The sequence below is a fragment of the Colobus angolensis genome, unplaced genomic scaffold (assembly GCF_000951035.1).
Source record: "Colobus angolensis palliatus isolate OR3802 unplaced genomic scaffold, Cang.pa_1.0 Scaffold509, whole genome shotgun sequence".
Classification (NCBI taxonomy): domain Eukaryota; kingdom Metazoa; phylum Chordata; class Mammalia; order Primates; family Cercopithecidae; genus Colobus; species Colobus angolensis.
Window position 1 is genome coordinate 755,411 of NW_012118588.1, and position 20,355 is coordinate 775,765.

General features: G+C 44.9%; 1 protein-coding gene across 2 annotated transcripts; it reads right to left on the bottom strand.

Annotated features, from left to right (window-relative positions):
• Positions 1-655: 655 nt before the first annotated feature.
• Positions 656-19,859, bottom strand: ZNF354B (zinc finger protein 354B). 2 transcript variants are annotated; one of them, XM_011960171.1, is made up of 4 exons: positions 19,506-19,859; positions 14,199-14,325; positions 13,520-13,615; positions 656-2,380 (listed from the first exon to the last, which is right to left on the bottom strand). In XM_011960171.1, the coding sequence occupies exons 1-4, from the start codon at positions 19,536-19,538 to the stop codon at positions 798-800; spliced, it is 1,839 nt and encodes a 612-aa protein (XP_011815561.1). In that variant the 5' UTR covers positions 19,539-19,859; the 3' UTR covers positions 656-797. The 2 variants fall into 2 exon arrangements, with proteins under 2 accessions (XP_011815561.1, XP_011815562.1); XM_011960172.1 differs by having other exon boundaries at positions 2,331-2,380; positions 13,516-13,615.
• Between the last annotated feature and the right edge of the window lie 496 nt (positions 19,860-20,355).

A 20,355-nucleotide genomic window follows, 5' to 3' on the forward strand; every position in this document is an offset into this window, starting at 1 on the left:
AAAGCCATGCATGAAGTTTGACAATAGGTCAGGAAAAGGTAAATTCCAGACACTAAGAGGTAGTTCAGTTAGTTGGTCCTTTGCTCTAATACTCTTATTTGGTCCTTTGCTCTAATACTGCGTGTGTGTGTGCGTGTGTGTGTGTGTGTGTGTGTGTGTGTATTAGGAGAAAGCACGAATGTAGTCTCCCACTACCATAAATTATATATATTTCAGGAGAGCACGAATGTAGTCCCCCACTACCATAAATTATGCAGTTGAGTTTTCCACATTTTTGGAAACTGAAGGGGTCAGCACATCCAGAGTGCAATGGATAAGCCTCGCTCTGGGAAAACCACCTTCGTGATCATGGTGTCTCCCCTGCCAGGTTAGTATATATTGCATATATTTTTAAGACCAATTGTTTTGTTTGCTATTAAAATGTCTGCTGTAATAAATATGCTTATATTTATATAATAGTAGCTTATACAATTGTTTTTCTAATGAAAAATTCAGCACCTCCACACCCAGACTGTTCTCATTTTTGCATGTCATATATAGCATATATTATATAAAGAGAGATTTTATAAACATACCTTTTATCATACAAATGGCCAATTTCAATGTCTGCAACAGTGAACTGTCTTGGGATATTTTAAAAAGTGACAAGCATAAAAGCTTTCCTGATACTTATTATATAGCTAAAGTTTATTCTTAAAACTTAGTATCTGGTGAGAACTACACGTTTTCTCATAGTCATTATATTTAATAAATCACTCTCAAGCATGTATTCTCTGATGAATTTTGGTTTAAGGCTTTCACACATGCATATCGGCTTTCAAGGAGTCCTCTTCAGTATGAATTTTATAATGATTCGTGAGGGATGACCTCTGGCTGAAGAGTTTCCCACATGCATTACATTCATAGGGTTTCTCTCCAGTATGAATTCTTTGATGTGCAATAAGTGATGAACTTTGTCTAAAAGTTTTTCCACATGTATTACACTTAAAGGGTTTTTCTCCTGTATGAATCCTCTGATGTTGTATAAGAGCTGCACTTTGGCCAAAAGACATCCCACATTCTACACATCGATATGGTTTCTCTCCAGTATGAATTCTCTGGTGATTACTGAGCGATGAGTTACACCTGAAAGTTTTCCCACACTCATTACATTTATAGGGTCTTTCTCCAGTATGCATTCTCTGATGTTGAATGAGAGCTGAACTCTGTCTGAAGGCTTTTCCACATACTTTACATTTACAGGGTTTCTCTCCGGTATGAATTCGCTCATGAATAATAAGTGTTGAGTGGGAACTTAAGGCTTTACCACATTCATTACAAGTATACAATTTCTCTCCAGTATGAATTATTCGGTGTCTATTAAGTCGTGAAATAGAAGTAAAGCCTTTCCCACATTCATTGCATCTATAGGGCTTTTCTCCAGTGTGAATTCTTTCATGTTGAATAAGAGATGCACTCTGGCTGAAGGCTCTCCCACATTCACTACATTTGAAAGGTTTCTCTCCAGTATGAATTCTCTGATGATAACGAAGGGATGAGCTAGACTTAAAGGTGTTGCCACATTCATTACATAAGTAGGACTTCTTTCTGAGATGAATTTTCTGACTTCCAGAAAGGGATGTGCTGCAACTAGATGCCTTCCTACCTGGATTATATTTATTAGGATTTCCTTGAGCATGGATTTTTTGATGTATAAAAAGCCCAGACCTTTGGCTGAAGGATTTACCACATTCTTTACATCGATAGCATTTCTCCACAGTATGGGTTCTTAGATGCTTACAAAGGGATGCACTATGGCTGAAGGCTTTCCCACATTCTTTACATATATAGGGTTTCTCTCCAGTGTGAGTTCTTTGATGCTGAATAAGAGCAGAACTTTGGCTGAAAGCTTTTAAACATTCTTTACATTTAAATAATTTTTCTCCAGTGTGGTTTTTCTGATGTTTACGAAGGGATGAATTGTGAATGAAGGATTTTTCACATGTACTGCATTTATAGCGTTTCTCTGCTGTTTTGATTTTTGATTGGTTAAGTAAATTTGAATTCTGCTTGAAACTATTTCTTTGTATTTCACATTTTGATGGAGTTTTTTCTCTAGCAAATCTCTGTTGCTTAATGAAGACTGATTTCAGGTAGAAGTTCTGGCCAAATTCAACATTTTTATGGCTTCTATCTACAGTAAGGATTTTTGTATGGGCAACTGAAAATATTTGTAAATTTTCATTTTTGTCCTGCTGTTTCTTTAATTTCTCTTCATATATGCAAGGTCTTTCTGGTATGAAGTTCCAGGGTTCAACCCTTTTCAGTCTCCTCCTCATCTGCTCCTGAAATGAATCCTGAGTTTGAGTTGACTTTGTCATTTTAGGCATACTCTTACATCCTGAAAAAAGAAAAAAAGAAAGCAACAGCCAATGATTCATGTGATAGACTGAGACTAAATGTGTAGAAGGGATTAATGACATCTCAGTAAGGGTTTGCTATATGACTAAAAGAGGACAAAATTTTAAAACACACTCTATAAAACAATGGATGACAGCTGAACTGCTAAGTGAACAAATGAGTAAGGCAAACTCATTTAAGACAGGTGAGTGTGTAAGAGTGACCAAGAGAATGGAGCAGAGGGATTAGAGAAGGAGCAGGCATATGAATTTAGGAAATATAATCTGGTACCCAAAGCTTATGAGGCTCATAAATTACCCTATTCCTGTAAGTATTTATACTCCTGAATGTCTTCCCTCCTTTTCCTACATTCCAAACTCCTTTGTATCCCTCAGATTCAGTTCAAACGTTAACTCCTCTGTGTACCTTTTCCTAAGTTTGAGTTCCAACAACTCACTCCCCCTATTATAGCACTTATTATAGTACATTAAATGCATATAAGTGAGGAATAATATACATCTAGAGATACTGAGAAAATGTTCAACAAAATTCAGCACCACAGACAATAAAAACACTCAAGCAAAAATGAACTGAGGGATACTTCCTCACCATGATAAAATACACAGACCTTTGTCCTAAAGCTAGTACCTACTAAATACACTAGAGGTATTTCCGCTATGCTCAAGAACAAAGCAAAGACACCCATTATTTTCCCTACAATTTAACACTGTACTAGACATATTAACCAATGCAATCAGGCAATATAAATCAATTAGATATGAGTAAAGAGAAAGTAAAACTACCTCTATTTGCAGATAATATAATACTAAAAAGTCCAGAGAATGGATCAAGACCATCCTGGCCAACATAGTGAAACCCCATCTCTACTAAAAATACAAAAGTTATCTGGGCATTGTGGTGCACACCTGTAATCCTAGCTACTTGGGAGGCAGAGGCAGAATTGCTTGAACCTAGGAGGTGGAGGCTGCATTGAGCCGAGATCGTGCCTGGGTGACAGAGCGAGACTCCATCTCAAAAAAACAGTCCAGAGAATGAATGATAAAACTCACCCAGTGAAGTAGTTGGATATAAAATTGACACATTAAAATCAATAGCCTTAACTTACACTAAGAATCAGAGTAGTAAATTTATAAGTAATATGAAAAACCTATACAAGGGAAATTTTATACCAGTCTTGAATGACATATCTGATGAATGACATTATCTGAACAAATAATCACCTCTCCTATTCTTGGATGTAATAACATTATAAAAATGTCAGTGCATTAAGACAAGATATAGATAAGGATTTCTCAACCTCAGATGACATTATGGGCTAATTTTTTAGTTGTGTGGATAGTGTGGGCTGCCCTGTGCATTGTGGAATGTTTAGCAACATACTTGATCTCCACCCAACAGAAATCAGTAGCACCTGCCCCTCACAATTCCTCCCTCCAGGACTGCGACAAGCAAAAATCTTTCAAGACACTGACAAATGACAAAATCAGTCCTGGTAGGTAATCATTGGAACAGATGAAACAGAAATGATCATGAATTGGCACCTGGTAGTCATTAGAACAGATGAAACAGAAATGATCATGAATTGGCCAGGTATGGTGGCTGACACCTGTAATCCCAGCACTTTGGGAAGCTGAGGCAGGTGGATCACCCGAGGTCAGGAGTTTGAGACCTGCCTGAACAACATGGCGAAACCCCATCTGTACTAAAAATAACAAAAATTAGCTGGGCGTGGTGACGGGGGCCTGTAATGCTAACGACGCGGGAGGCTAAGGCAGGAAAATCACTTGAACCTAGTGGGCAGAGGTTGCAGTGAGCCAAGATCATGCCATTGCACTCCAGCCTGGGCAACAAGAGCAAAACTCCATCTCAAAAAAAAAAAAAAATTGACCATGAGTTGACAACTGCTGAAACTGGGTGATGGGCTGGGTATAGTGGCTTCTCCCTGTAATCCCAGCAATTTGGGAGGCCAAGGAGAGCCCAGGAGTTCGAGATCAGCCTGGGCAATACAGTAACATCTCATCTCTAAAACAAACAAACAAAATAAATTAGCTGGGCATAGTGGCACTCGTCTGCAGTCCTAGCTACATAAAAGGCTGACGCAGGAGGATCACTTGAGCCCTGGAGGCTACAATAAGCCATGATTATGTAATTCCACTCCAGCCTGGGTGACAAAGTAAGAGACCCTATCTTTAAAAAAAAAAAGAAAAAGAGGCCGGGTACGGTGGCTCACACCTGTAATCCCAAAACTTTGGGAGGCCGAGGCAGGCAGATCATGAGGTCAAGAGATCGACACCATCCTGGCCAACATAGTGAAACCCCGTCTCTACTGAAAATACAAAAATTAGCTGGGTGTGGTGGCATGCCCCTGTAGTCCCAGCTATTCAAGAGGCTGAGGCAGGAGAATCACTTGAACCCAAGAGGCAGAGGTTGCAGTGAGCCAAGATTGCTCCACTGCACTCAAGCCTGGCAACAGAGTGAGACTCTAAAAAAGAAAAAAAAAGAAAAGAAAGAAATTGGATGATGACTACATGGGAAGTCATATTATATTACTCTACGTTATTTATTTATTTATTTATTTAGAGACGGAGTCTCGCTCTGTCGCCCAGGCTGGAGTCAGTGGGGTGATCTCACCTCACTGCAACCTCCACCTCCCAGGTTCATGCCATCCTCCCACCTCAGCCTCCCTAGTAGCTGGGACTACAGGCACCCACCACTATGCCCGGCTAATTTTGTTTTTGTGTTTTTAGTAGAGATGGGGTTTCACGGTGTTAGCCAGGATGGTCTCAATCTCCTGACCTCGTGATCCACCCACCTTGGCCTCCCAAAGTGCTGGGATTACAGGCATGAGCCACCACGCCCAGCCTATTCTCTCTACTTTCATATATGCTCGAACTTTTCTACAACAAAACTAAAAATGAAGTTTTCTTCCACTTTCTGTCCTTCCTTGTAACAACAGTGAGTGGGTTAATCTTTTTCCTTTTACAGCCCATACCTACTAAGAAAGTAATTTTAAAACTCTGGTTTCTGGGCTGGGCATGGCAGCTCATGCCTGTAATCCTAGCACTTTGGGAGGCCGATGCAGGCGGATCATGGGAGGTCAGGAGTTCAAGACCATCCTGATCAACATGTTGAAACCCTGTCTCTTCTAAAACACAAAAATTAGCCGGGTATGATGGCAGATGCCTGTAATCCCAGCTACTCGGGAGGCTGAGACGGGAGAATGGCTTGAACCTGGAAAATAGTGATTGCAATGAGCCAAGATTGGGCCACTGCACTCCAGCCTGGGCAGCTGAGCAAGACTCTGTCTCAAAAAAAAACCACAAAAACAACAACAACAACAACAACAAAAAAAAACCTCTCGTTTCTGCAAATAAATCAGCACACAGGCTGGGCACAGCGGCTCCCATCTGTAATCCTAGCACTTTGGGAGGCTGAGGCAGGCAGATCTCTTAAGGTCAGAAGTTTGAGACCAGCCTAGCCAATATGGTGAAACCCCATCTCTACTAAACACAAAAAGTAGCTGTGTGTGGTGGCACATGCCTATAATCCCAGCTACTCGAGAGGCTGAGAGGAAGAATCGCTTGAACCCGGGAGGCAGAGGCTGAAGTGAGCCGAGATGGCACCACTGCACTCCAGCCTGGGCAACAGAGTGAGACTCCAGCTCAAAAAAAAAAAAGCAGCACACACAGACAACAAGGTCACTTTAAAAACACACTTTCAGCTGGGTGTGGTGGCTCACACCCGTAATCTCAGCACTTTGGGAGGCCGAGGCAAGTGCATCATTTGAGGTCAGGAGTTCGAGACCAGCCTGACCAATATGGTGAAACCCCATCTCTACTAAAAATACAAAATTAGCCAGGTGTGGTAGTGCATGCCTGTAATCTCAGCTACTTGGGAGGCTAAGGCAGGAGAATCGCTTGAACCCAAGAAGCAGAGGTTGCAGTGAGCCAAGATTGTGCTTCCCGCCTGGGTAACAAGAGCAAAACTCCATCTCAAAAACAAACAAAAAAAACTTCCAAGTGGAAAATTTAAATATGTATCAAATGACAAAATGTATGTTTATTTCTTTCTTTCCAGAGCAAGAGTGGAAGTTTACTTTAAAAGGCTTTAGAACAGAAAAGAAAGGCAAGTATGCTTGGAAGAGACCTAAATGGGCACTGAGGTTAAGTGCCATAAAATGTACATTTAAAGAGTAAATATCAAAGCCTTCTGGGTAGCTGAAGATAAAGATGGATGTGTGACAAGCAACCTATCAAAATCTCTTCCCCAAATGATAAGAATTAACTTCATAACTGTGACTTTCATGCAAGACCTCATCCTCAGTATGCTACCCAGTAGACATCAGTAGCACTCCCCATCAAAACTCCAGATGGTGGCATACAACATACATACTTGAAGACAGAAAATGCCAAAAGGGCAAAATAAATGTAAGGTAAAAGAAAAAGTGGATGTCAGGGAAGATGGTAGAGTAGGAAGCACCAAGGTTCTATCTATCCATCTAGACAACTAAGCTGTCAAAATCTGTCTGATACAACTATTTTGAAACTCTGGAAACTATTTGAAGGCTTGTAAGCTTCTAGGGGAAGGCCTGGCCAGTTGAGTGAAATTAATTTCAGTTGGCAGCAGCTACCCACCTCCAATCTCCTAATCTCCTGGCTTCAAGCCGTACTAGCATCCTTAGATTGGCCTTTGGTGGCCAAAGTGGCAATAAAGACCTTGTTCTCCAATAATGGCGATCTGGGTTCTGACTGCAAATTACTGCTTTGAATCACGGAGGTGCAGACACAAATGCAGGCTGCCATTTTTGCAATCCCCACTGACCTGATGTGGCTTCCAGAGGATTTAAGGAACAGTGCCAACTTTTTTCCTCTTCTGTTCCCCTTTTTCTGCTTTGGGGAATCAGACATTTAAGGATAAGGACATTTGGCATGGTGGCTCACACCTGTAATCCCAGCATTTTGGAAGGCCGAGGTGGGCAGATCCCTTGAGGTCAGGAGTTCCGAAACCAGCCTGGCCAACATGCGGAAATCTTGTCTCTACTAAAAACATAAAAATTAGCCAGGTGTGGTGGCAAGTCCCTGTAATCCCAGCTACTCAGGAGGCTGAGGCAGAAGAGTCGCTTAAACCCAAAAGGTGGAGGTTGCAGTGAGCCGAGATCGCGCCCCTGCACTCCAGCCTGGGCAACAGAGCAAGACTCCATCTCAAAAACAAAACAAAACAAAAAGCAAGTGCACACATGGGGAATTTAGAAAGTCACTGCACAAGGCCAGGGAAGACGTGGGCTCAGAAAAAAATGTGAGAAGACCTACAGTTTATACTTCAGGCCAATTCCTGGACTAGTGCCACCCGATAGCAATAAGAAAACAAAAACCAAACCAAAACAAAACCCAGCAAATCTTACAGAAGTAGGAAGATCTGATCCTGGGTTACAACACTGTAAGACAAAAAAAAAAAAGGCATTAAAAAAAGGAAAGTATGGTTCAGTCAATGGAACAAAATAAACAGAAAACATCTGTGGAAAAGACCAGATGGTGGCATGCGACACAAAGACAACTATCACGAAGATACTCAGAGCTAGAGGGAAACATGAATGATTCATGGAAATGATGAACAAATCCAACTATCAATACAAAGAAAACAAAAAGAAACCAAGAGGAAATTCTAGGATTTGAAAGTATAATAACTGAAATGAAACTTTCACTAGGGAAATTCAAAAGGTTTAAGCAGGCCATAGGAAAAATCAACAAACTTTAAGATAGGACAATTAAAATTACTTGAGTCTAAGGAAGAAAAAGAAGAAAATATTTGAAAAGTGAATAGAACTTAAGGGCCACGTAGGATGCCATCAAGCAGGCCGAAATATGCATCGTCCTGGGACCCTAGCATGATCACAGCAGCCCTGCCTAGGCTCCGGGCCAGCAGCACTCTGTACCTTCCCTAGGTCAGAACTCCCACAGGGAGAGGCAGGCTACTACTTTTGCTGTGCCACAGCCCTCACTGCTGTTGCCCTCAGGCTCTGGAGGGTGCACAGTGATTAGGGACTGGAACAGAACTCCAGGAAGAACACAGCCGCCCCACAAAAAGTGGCCAGACTGCTTCCCACACGGGTCCCCATTTCCACTTCTCCTCAATGGACAGGGCCCTCCTGACCTGGGACTCCAGCACAACCATCAAGCCTACCTGAATGCTTCAGTTGGAGGTGGCTCTGCATTTCTCTGAGGAGGGAAATGTGAGAGAGAACCCATAGACCCTCCACCACTGTAGCTGAAATGGTACCACTATCCACCCTTGGCTTGGGGAAGGAACCCAGGGCCCGGTCACTACGCTGGTACCTCTGGTACACCACAGTCACCATATGGAGATAAGCCCAGTCTCTCTACCTTGTAAGCTCCCATACCCAACTCCTCACCAGGCAGGAACCCTGGCTTTGGACAGCAGAACAGCCGTCCCTCCCCTGGCTGAGTATTCTCACTGGTAGTGGCTCTGAGCTTCCCTGAGGAAGGGCTCCCAGAGGCAACTGATAGCCCCTATGCCACTGCCACAGCAGCAGTCCTGCACCTGCTGCCCTCGGTCTGGGGAAGAAACAGTGAAGCCTTCACTTGCGCTTCCAGCATGCCACAGTCACCAGTCACCATATGGACAGGAGCTCAGTCTCTTCTCCCTGAGAGCACTAATCCCTGACTCTTCACCAGGCAGATCCCCCACCTCAGGCCGGCAGTGTAGCCACCTCACCCCTCGGCTGAAGATTCCCAGTAGCAGTGGCTCCATGTTTCTGAGGTGGAACTGACAGAGGCAATCAAAGTCCCTCTGTCGCTGCCACTGCAGTGATATTGCCCTTGCTACCCTTGGACTGGGGAAGGAACAAAAACCCTGAGTACTTTAGCTGTACCTCCAGGAAGCTGCAGTTGCCATAAGCAGCCGTCAGTCTGTCTTGTTGGTGACCTCCCTTCCCCTGCCAGCTCCTCCTGCTCCTCACCAGGCAGGGCCTCCCTCCCCATCTTGGGCACAGGGCAGCCACCCACCCTGGGCCAACTGCACTGATTGACAATAGTTCTGCATCTCTTTAGGGTAGAGAGGCCCACAGACAAGTGAAAGGCTCTCTGTCACAACCACTACCAACCAAGTCCCTTCCCCTGTTGCCTCCAAGCTAGGGAGGGAACATAAACCGAGATCACCCCAGAGCTGTGGTGGGCAGCCTGGCAGTGCCAAGCTGAGATGTGCAGCCAGCACTCAAGTGGGAGAGGAGCCCACATTTTCAGAGCACTGAGGGGCCTATAATCCCAGCATTTTGGGAGGCTGACGTGGGAGGATTGCTTGAGGCCAAGAGTTCAAAAACAGCCTGGTCAGCATAGCAAGACCTCCATCTCTACAAACACAACTAAAATGAAATAGGGCTACAGAGCATGGTGGCCACACTTCCATCTTGTAAGCAGTCACTTTTTAAAACCATTCCAGGCCATGTCATAAGGGCTGCTGCTAAGCCCCACAGCATTCTGTGCAAGTGAGGAAAAGACAACCCTCCCTGCGTGCAGTCGCAGCTCCAGCAAACCTTGCTGAGCAACCCCTCCGCTCACCACCCTGCACAATTCAGCCTACCCAAGATGGCTTCTCGCAGTAAGGAAACAAAGCAGGCTGGGTGCGGTGGCTCACACCTGTAATCCCAGCCCTTTGGGAGGCTGAGGCGGACAGATCACTTCGGGTCAGTTCGAGACCAGCCTGACCAACATGGCAAAACCCGGTCTCTACTAAAAACATGCCAAAAATTAGCCCGGCATGGTGGTGGTGTGCAGCTGTAATCCCAGCTACTTGAGAGGCTGAAGCACAAGAATCGCTTGAACCTGGGAGGAGGGCACTGCAGTGAGCCGAGATCACGCCAATGCACTCCAGCCTGGGCCACAGAGCAAGAGTCCAGCTCAAAAGAAAGTAACTTTGTGCAAGTACCTTTTGAGGCCGCTGGAGGTTCCAGAGAATCCTATCCCTGGGAGCGCAAGCTTTTCCATCACTGGCTGTTCAAAGGGTAGGTTTTTGTCTAAAATATTTTTTTTCTATTTTAAAGTTACATAAAGACAGACAGGGTCTATGTTACCGAGGTTGGTCTCGAAACTCCTGGGCTCAAGTGATCCTCCCACCTCGGCCTCCCAAAGTGCTGGAATTGCAGGCATGAGCCACCACACCCAGCCTACAGGTTGAGTTTTTGGTTTGAGCTAGAGTTAATAATCTGAGATAATTCCAGGAACATCCCAGTCCTTCAACCACACTCTCAATGAAGTGAGCTCTCATGGGAAAAGGAAGCTGTCCTGAGGCAATCTTAGTCCAGGCATACAGGAGCCCCACCAGGGGTGCAGCAGAGACGCAAGCACATGTCAGCACCCTAGGAATGCCATCATCTGACAAGAGGAAGAAGGTGGTCATCCCACCAAGAGGAACCGGGCAGAAAACAGCTCTGACGTCCTTCCTTACTCAATAAACTGCTCACGGTTTTCGCGCAGGGCCATCCTCCCAAATCTGAAAAGGGACTGACTGACAACACTACCAGGTGCCCGGCGTCCCTCTGGACAGCTCTGGACCCCAGTCATATTTTCAGCCTGTTAATACTTCTCTCTAGAGGGAAGACTTACTCACCCATCAGATGCTCCCCAGTTAAGGGGGAAAGGAACAATTCTTTCTTCTCTTCCTCATCTTCCACACCAGATTCAGCCCACATATAATGGCCAGACTGACGCCCCTCTTAAATCTTACCTGATTCCCTGCTGCTTGCATGCCGCTTACTTTGTGGTGGCCTCTGGCAGTTCATTAAATTTTAATTTAATAAAAAATTAAATAATAAATTAATTTAATAAAAATTAATTAATTTAATAAAAAATTAGTGTATTTCTATCAAAGGAGATTAAAAACACAAGTGTGGTTCCCCTATAAAAAAAAAAAGTTCAAGCTATCATCACGAGAAAGCTCTCCCCAGCACAGGACCATGGGGACCAAGGCTGCCTGCCCTGCAGCTCCTCACTGCAACTTGTTTTTTTCACAATTGCCCCAAACTGGAAACAAATGTCACACAACACAAATGTTCTTCCATGAGTGCATAAACTGTGGTACATCCGTGCAATGGAATTCTAGTCAAGAGCAAAAAAGAATGAAATTTTGATATTTGTAACAATTAGGGAAAATCTTTTATTATTATTATTATTATTTTATTATTTTGAGACGGAGTCTCACTCTGTCGCCCAGGCTGGAGTGCAGTGGCTGGATCTCAGCTCACTGCAAGCTCCGCCTCCCGGGTTCACGCCATTCTCCTGCCTCAGCCTCCCGAGTAGCTGGGACTACAGGCGCCCGCCACCATGCCTGGCTAATTTTTTTTGTATTTTTAGTAGAGACAGGGTTTCAGCGTGTTAATCAGGATGGTCTTGATCTCCTGATCTTGTGATCCAATCGCCTCGGCCTCCCAAAGTGCTGGGATCACAGGCATGAGCCACCATGCCCGGCCACGAACCCCATTCTTTAGGCCTGGGGCAATTCTTCAGTCCTTTGATCCCAGGTCCTTCCTCAGGGAAGCCTTTGCTGGAGCCAACTGCCTGCTCTGCACTCTCACAGCACTGAGTGTCTTTCCCAAGTGGGCCTCACTGGAATGTGTCCTTCTGTGCCTTGTGTGCAATGTGTGTTCACCTTGTCCCCCACTAGATCGTGCACTCCAGAAGCATGAGACCTGCATCCCTTTCTGCCCAGTGCTAAACAAGGGACAACAAAGCTGTGGGCGACAGTTCAACCTCGATCCCCCAGAGCCAGAGCCCCCCTAGCTCAACCGATCTCAGTCCCCCAACCGCGCTCAGTCCCCCACTGCCAAAATGGCCCCTCCCCATTTCTCTCCTCTGATTACTTCTCGGGCTCTGTCAGATTCCTCCTGCTTAAGCACCTCGCAAATGCTGTTTCCTGAATTTCGGGCCTGCACTCAGCCCCTCACCCGGCCAGCTCCAGGTTTCTAACGCCCCTGTCATTCTGATGGCTCCCTGACCTCCCTTGAGTCTCGGCCCTGTCACTTATACACCTGCCCACCAGCGATCTCCCCCTGACTACTTCACTCACATCTCAAGCGAGATCCATCACACACACACCTGCTCCTGTGCCCTGATCACGCGGGCGCCTCCTCCTCCCCCCTCACAAACTCATGGCAAGTGCCTTCATCCAGGCCCTCCTACCTCCTGCCTCCCTCCATGACTGCAATGACTCTGCAAGGCTTCCCGCCTCTAGTTTTGCCTCACTTTCAATCACAATACTCCCAAAATGACCATCTGTATTAAGTTCGAATCACATAGCAACGTCATGAATATGTTCTCTTTGTGAAAATTTAAAACATTACATGTAAATAACATATCCTTTCATGGACCCATTCTCAATCCTATTCCAACTGTCACTAATGTCACTAGCTACGGTGTGTCCTCCTAACCTTTCTCTCTGGGCTTACGTGCACATGACACATACATTTAATTTTCATTAAACATAGATGGTGGCATCCTAACAATGCTCTGTAACTTGCTGGGAGCTCTGTCCACATCCCTGGACTCTTGTTTTCAGGGTGGTGATGCTCGCCAGAGTAAGGACACGCCGCAGATGCCTTAGCTGTTCTTACACTGATGGAGACTCAACTGTTTCTGATTCAGACCAACTTTTCTAAGATACCAAGAACCATACGATTCCCTGCCTAAATCCTTCAATTATTTCCAGTGCTCCATGGGACAGTTTCCACCTCTTAGAACTGTGCCAAAGCTCTTACCACGCGGCCCTTTCCCAGCTTTCTATTTCCTTCCTCACCTCCTCCTTTCCCAAATACACACTGAGCTTCAGCCAGAGTGATTATTTGAAATTCTTTAAATATACTATGTTTGCTGACTGAAGACATGAAAATACAGCCCCATTCTAAAACAACAGGAAAGAATAAGAAAAGAGATTCTGAGAGAGTCATGGGGAAGTGATTACAAGAGAGTAATCGTAGTGGGCTTCCCCTTCCCCACCCCTTCTTGAGGTCTGAGAATCCTCAAAGGAGTTTCCCAACCAACACTCCTACCTCCTCTCATTAACCAGACCGCTGTCTGCGGCAATTCCCGAGCATCTTGGGCCACCCACTTACCCAGAGAGGAGTCGCCAGAACTGTCTTTCTCCACCTTCCAGGGATCTTCTCCTTGCTGCAACAGGGAGATCACTTTTGGTTTGGTAAATGGAAGTCCTGTACGTAGACAAAAAAAAAAAGTCTTGGTCTTAGTTTTGACACAACAAAGCATGCCCTGATTACTAGGGTACTGCGGCTTTTCTATAGAAGGAATGTTGCATGTATAGATGTAATTAAAACTTATAAACTGGTATCTATAGAATGATTTATCAAGTAACTTTTTTTATAATGAGAAAACATCGTATGATTCCCCTTTGAAGATGAATTTTACAAGATTTATCTGACTGGAAAAGAGAAGTGGGAAAGGTAATGGTAGGTAGATGAGGTAAGCCCTCTGCTGAGATGAGCAAACCACAGAACAATCAAAGCAGGAAAATGCTGCCTGAACTATGAGAGAATTTCTAATGTGAAATTGTGTAGCAGGAAGGGGATAATTATCAATACCCATCTGCCAATACATAGAACAATTCCATACTTATCAGGAGAAAAAAAGTTTTCAGTGTTTATTTATAGAGATTTGATTTGTATAATCCTCAAACTCAGCTCAAGTTTTTCAGTGACCAACCATTTTTATTCAGGGAAGGAGGTGCTGAGATATCCCAATTTTTGAATTCTGTTTCTACAGGGGAAAATTCCTTACCCAGTGAGACCAGGTTCCTATAGTTCTCCAGCATCACATCGCGGTATAAGTTTCTCTGAGAAGGAGCCAGCTTTCTCCACTCATCCCGGGTAAAGAGCACAGCCACGTCCTCGAACGTCAGTGACACCTGTAAGGACAAGTCGTTCCAGCTCACCCAGGACCCCCCTCACAGAGTGGACGGGATGGCAGTGGGGAAGACAGGCTACTCGTGATAACAGTTCTGATACTATTCAAGCTTCTGAAGGTTCCAGGTCATTTCTTTAATGAACAATTTGCCAGTAACTAATATATACTGAGCAGCACACAGTGAGATTCAGGCCTTGTGCAGCCACTGTAAGAGATGGGTAGAGGGATTGTAGCCATTAGTGGGAGCCTTAATTAGAATAATCTTTTGTTGGCAATTTGATAATACATAAAAACTTAGAACTGTGTATAATCTTTAACTCATCAATTACTTTTAGAAACAGTGCACAAAAATACCAGCACAAGGATACTTATCATGGTGTTAGTAGCAAAAAAAACTGGAAACAACCTAAATACTCACTGATGGAGGCTGGGTTAAATAACTTATGGCACTACCTGTGTGCTGATTCAAGCTTGAAGATAATGATGAAAATCAGAATACCTCTCTTTTAGTGAATGCTTTACATGGGCCAGACACTATATTTAGAGCTTTATATTAATTATTAGCATATACCTTATCTAACCTTCACAATTACCTTATGAAAAAGATAGTTATTGTTCCATTTTACATCAAAGAAAGCAAAGTCACTGAGAAGCTAAGAAATTTGTTTAAAGTTGGCTGGGTGTGGTGGCTCACGCCTGTAATCCAGCACTTTGGGAGGCAGAGGTGGGTGGATCATGAGGTCAAGAGATCTAGACCATCCTGGCCAACATGGTGAAACCCCATCTCTACTAAAAATAAAAACACTAGCCAGGCATGGTGGTGGGCACCTGTAGTCCCAGCTACTCGGGAGGCTGAGGCAGGAGAATCGCTTGAACCCGGGAGGCAGAGGTTGCAGTGATCCAAGATCATGCCACTGCACTCCAGCCTGGAAACAGAAAGAGGCTCCATCTCAAAAAAAGAAAAAAAAATTTGTTTAAAGTCACACAGCTGTTCAGTGGTATAGCTGGGATTCCAATCCAGGCAGATGTCTTAGGCTCCATTCAAAAGTAGTCTAAAACCGCCTCTCAAAATCTACCACATAGTAATAAATAAATAAGATAATCTGCACAATGTACTTAAAATCATATCGGGCTCACATTAAAGGTTCAAATGTTAGCTATTATCACATTAATACAAATAGTAGGCAATCATTAGAGCTGATGGTATAAATTGCTATTTGTTGACATAAAAAGACACCCATGAAAATGTTAAGTACAAAGTACGTTATGTATCACCATTTCGAGTTTGTCCTCATTCAAAAAAATGTTTCTGGCCGGGTGTGGTAGCTCATGCCTGTAATCCTAGCACTTTGGGAGGCCGAAGCGGGTGGACCGCCTGAGCTCAGGAGTTCGAGACCAGCCTGGGCAACACGGTGAAACCCTGTTTCTACTAAAATACAAAAAATCAGCCAGGTGTGGTGGCAGGCGCCTGTAATCCCAGCTACTCGGGAGGTTGAGGCAGGAGAATTGCTTGAACCCAAGAGACAGAACTTGCAGTGAGCCTAGATTGCACCACTGCACTCCAGCCTGGGTGACAGAGTGAGACTCCCTCTCCAAAAAAAAAAAAAAAAAATTCTATATACATAGAAAATTATTGAGACATGCAATAAACTGAATGACAGTGATTATCTCCAGATGGTGGGGTTAAGGGTGATTTTATTTTCTGTTGTATATATGAAATCTGTAGAGCATACAGTCATGTGTCGCATTCGTGATGGAGGTACATTCTGAGAAACGCATTGTGAAGCCACTTCATCGCTGTGGGAATATAAGAGACACACCTGGATGGAACGGCCTCCTACGCACCCGGGCTATGTGGTACAGCCTATTGCTCCTAGGCTGCAAACCTGTACAGCAGGTTACCAAACTGAACACTGTAGGGAACGGTAAGACAATGCTAAGTGTCTGTGTATGTAAATACACTTAAACATAGAAAAGGCATGGTAAACTACAGTATAAAAGAGAAGAAATGGTATACCTGTACAGGGCACTTGCCATGAATGGGGCGTGCAGGACTGGAAGTTGCCTGGCTGAGTGAGTGGTGAGTGAATGTGCAACTTAGGACACTACTGTGCAAGACTGTAGACATTTTAAACACTGCACGCTTAGGCTACACTACATTTATTGTAGACATTTTAAACACTGTACACTTAGGCTACACTACATTTACTTTTCAAAAGTTTTCTTTAACAACAAATTACCCTTAGCTTACCGTAACTTTTACTTTCTCAACTTTTTAATTTTTTCAAACTTTGACTCTTTGGTAGTAACACTTATCTTAAACACATTGTCTAGCTGTACAAAAATATTTTCTTTCTTTATGTCCTTATTCTACAAGCTTTCTCCTATTTTAAAAGCTTTTATTTTTACTTTAAAAAATTTTTTGTTAAAAACTAGGACATAAATATGCACATCGGTCTAGGCCTACAGAGGATCAGCATCATCAACACCACTGACTTCCACCTCTACATCCTGTCCCACTGGAAGGGCTTCAGGGGCAATGACACACATGCAGCTGTCACCTCCTAGGAGAACAAAGCTTTCTTCTGGATACCTCTTGAAGAACCTGCCTGAGGCTGTTACACTTAACTTTTTAAAAACAAGCAAAAGGAAGACACTGTAAAATAACAAGAATAGTATAATAGATACATAAACCAGCAACACAGTCAGATATTATCAAGTATTACGAACTGTACAGTTGCATATGTTGTATACTTTTATAGGACTGGCAGGCTGCACGGTAGGTCTGTTTATACCAGCGTCACCACAAAACAGGAGCAAAGCCTTGCATTATAATGTTACAACGGCTACTAAGTCAATAGGAGACAGGAATCTTTCAGCTATGTTTTAAACTTAGGGGACTACTGTCACATTTATGGTCTTTCATTGACCAAAACATCATTACCAACAGACAACTATATAAACATACACATACATATACACATGTATTCATAAACATATATACACATCTACAAATGTACATATATAGAGGTATTACTCTCTAAAGTTTAGACCATGACCCTGCCATATTTTTATAGTGAGAAAGAGCATCAAATTATTTGCATATTGGGGAAGAGTACAAGAAATGATCTTTGTTTTCAAAGAATGTATAATCTGACTGGCAGACTAGAAAATGCATGAAATAATTTCAACAATGAAAAACAACTGTGTAGCTGGATAGGGCCCTGAGACAAGAACACAAGGTCCAGGGCAGCCAAGATCCCAGGCCATGTGCTTTGCTAGACGTAGTAGCAGGATCACAACTCTACTTTTCTAAATGTGAACTCTGTACTTTCTCTGGTCTTAAAATTCCCTTCACTGATTTTTCCACACAGGTCTACACATTACTGACACCTGGGCAGCAAGAACAGACAGGAAGGATGCCACAGAGACTCACTCAAACACAGGGATGGAGAAGATTCTGGTCAGGAGAGCAGCTTGCCTCTGTGGGAACGGAATGCCTTGAAGGACAAAGAGCAGCTCAAATGCACAACAGCCTGTTCTGGCCACACCCTCAGATCACACTCCACTGTGCTGGCTAGTCTAAAAGATAATGCTGCCAGGTGTGGTGGCTCACACCTTTAATCCCAGCACTCTGGGAGGCGGAGGCTGGTGGATCACGAGGTGAGGAGATTGAGGCCATCCTGGTCAACACAGCGAAACCCCATCTCTACTAAAATACAAAAAAAATTAGCCAGGCATGGTGGCATGTGCCTGTGGTCCTAGCTACTCAGGGGGCTGAGGCAGGGGAATCGCTTGAACCCGGAAGGCAGAGGTTGGAGTGAGCCGAGGTCGTGACTGTACTCCACTCCAGCCAAGCGACAGAGCAAGACTGCCTCTCAAAAAAAGAGAATGCCAGGCCGCAGAAGAACCCTGGTATCGCGTGGCTGGATCTGCCCACACTCGAAAAGACACACCACAGGAACGATTCACTGGGTGGTCCGAGGGAACTCAGAGCCAGACACACTTTGACTGTGCTCAGGTTACTCAACTTTTCTGAGCCTGTTTCCTCACATGTAAAACAAGAATTGTAATTGTCGTGTTACTCTGAGAGTGAAGGAACAAATGTAAAGCCCTCAGCCCACTCCCTAGTATGCTAGACACTCAGTGGACATTATTATTGTCAGACAAAAAAATGAATAAAGAATAACATCTTCTGGGTCCTAAACACATTGTACAGCAGTTTCTATCAACATTAACATGAATATGAATATATTAATACAATAATGTCACTCTGCCTCCACGACCACCACATACTGAGCAGTAACTACTCAGAGACCAGCCCTGATCCAAACATTTTCCGTACACCAACTGATGTGATCCCCTCATCTATGCTGGGAGGTGGGCACAGTTGTTATCCCATTTTATAGGTGAGAAAACTGAGGTACAGAGAGGTGAAGCCCAAGGCCCACAAACAGCAACAGAGGAGATGGGTTAAAACGCTGCCACCTAGCTTGACAGCCCTACTTCCTAACTAGCACATACACTACCTCTGCACTACCGATATCCCACGAAACCCTTCCTGCGGCTACCTGAGGGGTCTTCTCTCTGTCCTGGAGTCAAGTGACCTCTCCAACTCTGTTCACTCTTGTCTCACCTAGAAAGGGTGGCCTCCTCATTCCCACTACACAAAAATGAAAACGGTCTACATCAGTTTTCGAGAGAGTGATACAAGCAAAGAATATGATTCACAAAGTGAAGAGAGAAAAAACTAAAAACTATGCGTTGGAGAAGCCTGGGGAAAGGGTGGTGTTATGAGGATTCTCAGGGGTGAAAAGAAAAAGTATTCCTGCGAAGGATAGGAAAGGAACAAGGCTGAGTGAAGGAGGCAGGGATTTTTCCCAGGTGTGCACGTCGGTTCTGTCCCTAGTGACACACAGACTTGTGGTATCTTACTTGTCAAATTAGTCACGCAATGTATTGAGATTTAATGAACAAAGGGTGTTAATTAAAAAAGAACCCCTAGACATGGATGGGGAGGGCGGGAGGTCCTCCCTACAGAATCCACCACTCATGAGGGCCGACCAGCTCCTCCAAGGGAAAAGGACTTGGGCTCCATCCTGGCTGAAGATGGTCCCGGTGAAGAACCTCAGTTAGTGGGGAAAATCCACCCACTAGGATCTGGAAGGGCAGTGAGCTCACCTGGGGCCTCGCTTCCCGCCGCCCAGCAGCCATGTCCTCTCCGGGCTCTCCCCTGAGGACGGTGCAGTCTCCAGCAGGCAGATCTGAGAAGGAAAAGGGAGCCAGGAAGGACCCCCTAAGGCTTTCCAGCCCTGGAATCCGCAGCTCTGAGACCCCGACCCCCGCTGAGAAAGACCCCGGGCGCCCTCACAGGGAGTCGGGAGGAGCCAGGAGCCCGCGGACCGGAGCAGCGCCGGGCCGCCGTCCAGGCCCGGGTCTCCCAGGCTTGGGGCCTACGGAGGGGACGCCGGACCCGCAGCGGCAGCAACGACCCGCCGAGCCCGCCAGGGCCAGGGCTCCCCCGCGCCGCTGAGTCTCTTGGCGCCAGCTGGCACCACCAGCACCCACCGCACCGCTCAAGAAACTGAGGCAGCGCCGAGCACCTGCTCCGTTCACGCCCCTGCGAGGCTGGCCGGGACTCTCACAACCACGGCCCCGGGGACGACTTCCCTCTGCCTCAAGCCTTTCCCAGCCGGTTCCTCTCTCTCCCACCAAGGATTCACCTCCTGATTCTACAGAAAACGGTTTTTTTTTTTTTTTTTTTTCTGAGGCGGGGTCTCGCTCTGTCGCCCAGGCTGGAGTGCAGTGGCGCGATCTCGGTTCACTGCAAACTCTGCCTTCCAGGTTCAAGCAATTCTCCTGCCTCAGCCTCCCGAGTAGCTCGGACTACAGGCGCACGCCACCATGCCCGGCTAATTTTTGTATTTTTAGTAGACAGAGGTTTCACCGTATTGCCCAGGCTGGTCTCGAACTCCTGATCTCGGGTAATCTGCCCGCCTTGGCATCCCCAAATGCTAGGATTACAGGTGTG